Source organism: Galeopterus variegatus, unplaced genomic scaffold, assembly GCF_000696425.1.
Source record: "Galeopterus variegatus unplaced genomic scaffold, G_variegatus-3.0.2 Scaffold675, whole genome shotgun sequence".
In the NCBI taxonomy this organism is placed as follows: Eukaryota; Metazoa; Chordata; class Mammalia; order Dermoptera; family Cynocephalidae; genus Galeopterus; species Galeopterus variegatus.
The window spans coordinates 286,187-290,474 of NW_007726786.1; the positions used below are offsets into that span (position 1 = coordinate 286,187).

A 4,288-nucleotide genomic window follows, 5' to 3' on the forward strand; every position below is an offset into this window, starting at 1 on the left:
AAAAAAAAAAAAAAAAAAAAAAGAGAACAGGTAGGGTGAGAAGAAAGAAGCTACTACATAGGGCCTGGCTCTAAGCTTCCAATCTGTGTTCCAGGAACCCCATCTGACTCTACAGCTTCCCTCTGCTGGTCCACACCATGGCCCTTCTAGAAAATCTGTGTTGTTCTTCCAAAACCTAGGCCCCCTAAAGATAAGCCTAAAAGTTTCATGCCCTTCCTCTCACCACCGATATCCATCAGCCAAGATTTGTACCATAAAAATAAGAGGGTTTCTATCATGAAAAAATAGACTGTTTTGTTTTCTTTTACACACAAAATTATATCGTAATGATGAATGAGAGCTGCCACTTCATCCCACAGCATGAACTGGCCTCCTGACGGGTTGCTTCTCCAGCTGCCTGTGCCTACCCCGATAGCTGTGGTCAAAGCCTGTGCGTGCTTTTGTCAAGCATGGAGTGTCTTGATCAGCCTACACGGTTAGAATCTGGAGTCTTGGAAGACAAGAACCGGAGCTGCCCCAATATAGCCAGTCCTGCCCGAGTGACAGACACTGGGGGTCTACTGACAAGTGAGGACTGTGCCCACCCTGAGCGATCCTGTCCACACTGCCTGAGGAGAGCAAGGAGACACAGCAAATGGAAGGAGCTGCAGGAAGGCAGCTTTCAGTCGCCAGGTGGCCTCTTCAGGACAGGCAGCTCTGGGCATCCCCCCCGGAGGGTCCCCATTACATCCTGTCCTTCAGCCATGCCCGGGGCTCCCAGAAGTCCTGCCACCAGGGCCTTACCTCCTCCCTGATGTGTTCCACTTGCTCCTCCAGCAGCTCGTTCCTCTCAGTTAAGGTCTTGTTCTTCTTCAACAATGACTGGCCAATCCGAGCAGCCAATTCTAAATCCCGTTCTTTCTGTGAAAGGCAAGAGGGAGAATGGATTCACAAAACCTGAGCTTCCTAAAGGAACCAACAGTGCTCAGTGTCAAATGAGGAAAACAAGGGCATCTAGAAATAACAAGGAAATTAATAATTCACCATCCGTGTTGGCATCTGATGCCCGTTAAAAGAGGAGTAACCTTTGCCCACATAATGTGCAAGGGCTATGCAGACCTCTAGCAATGAGAAGGGAAGCCTTAAAACTTAATGAACACAAATCTTTATTCCTACAAAATGCTTTATTCCTCAAAAAAAAAAACACTTCCAAGAATATATCTTTGTAATTGCTTTTGGTATTTGTGCAATTATTTGATAACCTGTTTCCCCCAGCATATGGATACAGTAGCTATTTGGTGAATGAATGAATGAATGTAGAAATTGTTCTAAAATGCTTTTACAGTAGTAAAGCAAGTGCTGATACAGGGAGGCTACTAGACTGGAATTTACTGGGTTCCTTATTTTTGCCTCATATGAAACAAAAATGTTTAAAGTTACTCTGACACACAATTACATGCATTTTTGTTTGTTTTGTTTTGTTTTTTTACTTAGAAGACGCTACTTAGGCTTTATTTTTTCAAAAAACAACTTTCAAAATAGATAACGAATAAAACTGCCATACTTCAGAGAAAAAGACAATTTTATGGACACAAAATTTTCTGTTAGTTCAGCTGATGACATCAATTAGAACAGTAGAGAGGAAAATCCTTAGTGGCATACACATATAAAGGCATGGCTGCCTCTGTGGGAAGAAAGAAACCCCTGACAGTGGATAGACACCATCACCAAACACAGACTACTCAATCCCCACTAGATCCATATTTGCCACAATGGTTAGATTCAACCTGCTCACTTTCAGGTGGGGGTTGGCAAGGGTAGGAAAACTCTGGAAAACTAAACCATTTTCAAGTCTATGCTAATTACCCTGTTCACCTGGTATAAAAAACAGAAGAATGGAAACTTATAGTTTGGGGTAGGAAAAAAGCTGGAGAGGAGTCCTAGGTTCTGATCCCACTCCGGCTATTTACTACCAGCGTAGCCTTAGGTGAATGGTTTCAGCTTCACAAAGCTCAGATACACAGATTAGTTTTCAAATCACGGGTCGTAAGCCATCAGTGAATTGAGAAATCATTATAGTAGTGGCAACCGGCATTTTGTTTTAAATGAAATACAACATCACAGAATTGAAAACATCAAAATGCACTCCATGTAATAAGGGTATTATTTCATGTTTAAACTTTTGTCTGTCATATATTTACCTTTGTGAGTACTGGGCCACAACCTAAGATGCGTTCTCAATACCTTGAGACCAGGTATTGGTCTCAAGTTTACCTGCTCCAGGTGAACCATCCTACTCTAAACTGGGAGAGTTCAGGTTGTCAGACCATCCCAGGGGCCCAGTTCCCTTGTCTGTTAAATGGGAGTAGGGTGGAGGGGCAAGCTAGCTGAACTATCCTTGAAAAAATCTTCTAGCTTTATGATTCACTGAGTTGTATGACAAAAAGAATAAGCAGCTCTTATTTCTACCTTCTTACATATTCACCAAACTATTCTGTGTAACAGCAGCACACCTCCCTTTGCTAACCGCAAGAACTGCAATCAATCGGAAGCACAGCACTTGAGGTCTTAGTCTGAGAAGACTCTGGATACCACAGCAATTTGGCTCCCTCTTGCACAGATGATGGTCTCTCTCCCCTAGGTCTTCCACAATCCTAAAACCTGTCATACTGTCACCATGGTCCCAGACAGAAGCCGACAGTACATCAAGTGGGCTGAAATATCCCCAAGTCATTCCCAAAGTTTGTGCCTCCCCATCATGTCCTTGCCTCCCAGAAACACGGCTCGTATGTGTTGGGGGCGGGGGTCCTCCCATGGAGCAAAGGGGACGCAGCAACCTTGCCCAACCAACAGAGATGCTCATCTCTGTGCCTTTATCCATGCTGGCCCTGGTGTCTACCAAGAAGAGTCCTATCTCGTGGTCCTTTGTCACTTCTTAGGCTTGATAATTGTGCTTATTTGGTACCTAGAGGAAAAGATTCAGAGAACTGTGTGAAGGAACCTGTGCAGAATTTGAGTCTCCAGGGGCCAACTCAAAATTAGCACCTAGTCCAAATCGTTTCAGCCAATTCACACTTGGTTAAAATTGCAATACCAATGTCCATTTCTCTTTGGAAGTGCAGTCTCCATAAATCTAATTCAAGCTTATTAAATTTCTCTACTAGAACAAGTTCTCAGACTGAATACCCAGCCGGTGCTTAATTAATGCTCTCCAGCTCACTACCTGACTACCTGTTCTGCACTACCTTCTGGCATCCGAGCTGCCAAGTTCCAACAAGCACAGACATTTTCCATGCCTTTGCCACATTTTGTATGCACATTCCACTGCAAACGAAGCAAGCAAAAACTATAATACTGAAGCCTGGTTAGGAAAGGCACTACCAGAGCACCTGAAGGAAATGGAAGGCTTCCACGGCCACCAAGAGCCAGAACCCAGGAGGAATGGGGAACAGGCAGGAAAAGAAAAACAAGTGAGTTCAACGATAAAGCCCTTTTTCTAATTAAAGAAGAAATGCAAAATAAATCAAGAAATAAAAATTTTAAAAATAAAGCCGTTTGCACTATCTATTACACCTCAAATCCCAAACCTGAGAGCCTCTTTCCTCTCCCAGCCCCACTGAGGGCCAGCTCTCACCTGGTCTACACTGGAAATCTGATCTTTAATTATAAAGAACACTCTCTGCTGGGGAAAAAAGGCAAGAAGTTATAGTAAAAGTATTTATGGACGAAATGAAAAATTAATTTGTCATAGTGTCTCCAATTTTTCTAATTTTAGTAAGGCAACAGGCTGGTTGGGTTCCTCGTTGAGAATTACAAGAATGAAAAAAATAAATTCTATTTCTTACAACCAACCAACATATGATAAATGTTTACTTCTAAAAACAGAGTAGGTAGAAAATGACCACTGCATTAAACTTCAATGACAATAAGAGAGTACAAATTTATAATTTACGCCCTTAGAAATAAGCTACAGAAGAACTAGTTCTTTTATTCTCTGGAAAATGAGGCAAAGTGGAGCTCATTCTAACTCTGCTTGCTCCCTCTTTTCAGCTATGTCTGCTAAAAAAGTCTGTAACTTGAGTCTCGACCTGTTTCCCCATGAACACTAGCAAGGACTGACACACTACAAGAGACACGACAGCCTGCCTTCCACACTGAACAGCTGACTCATCTCATTCACCAATTTCAGGATAGAAAGCATGACTAAGGGGCCAGTGGAATAACCCTCCCCACAACTGTGTAAGAGGCAAGCTTTGCCCATAGGTACATTCCGAACAGCAGCAAGCCAGCGCAAGCCACAGGATGCTCT

At 42.9% G+C, this 4,288-nt stretch overlaps 1 protein-coding gene across 1 annotated transcript in view; it reads right to left on the bottom strand.

The window, feature by feature from the left end:
* TRAK1 (trafficking protein, kinesin binding 1) overlaps window positions 1–4,288 on the bottom strand; it is a 64,636-nt gene that overhangs the window by 22,786 nt on the left and 37,562 nt on the right. Inside the window, exon 3 of the mRNA XM_008571291.1 lies at window positions 784–900. Within this exon, the coding sequence (XP_008569513.1) occupies window positions 784–900 (117 nt within the window). The remainder of the gene's footprint in view (window positions 1–783; window positions 901–4,288) is intronic.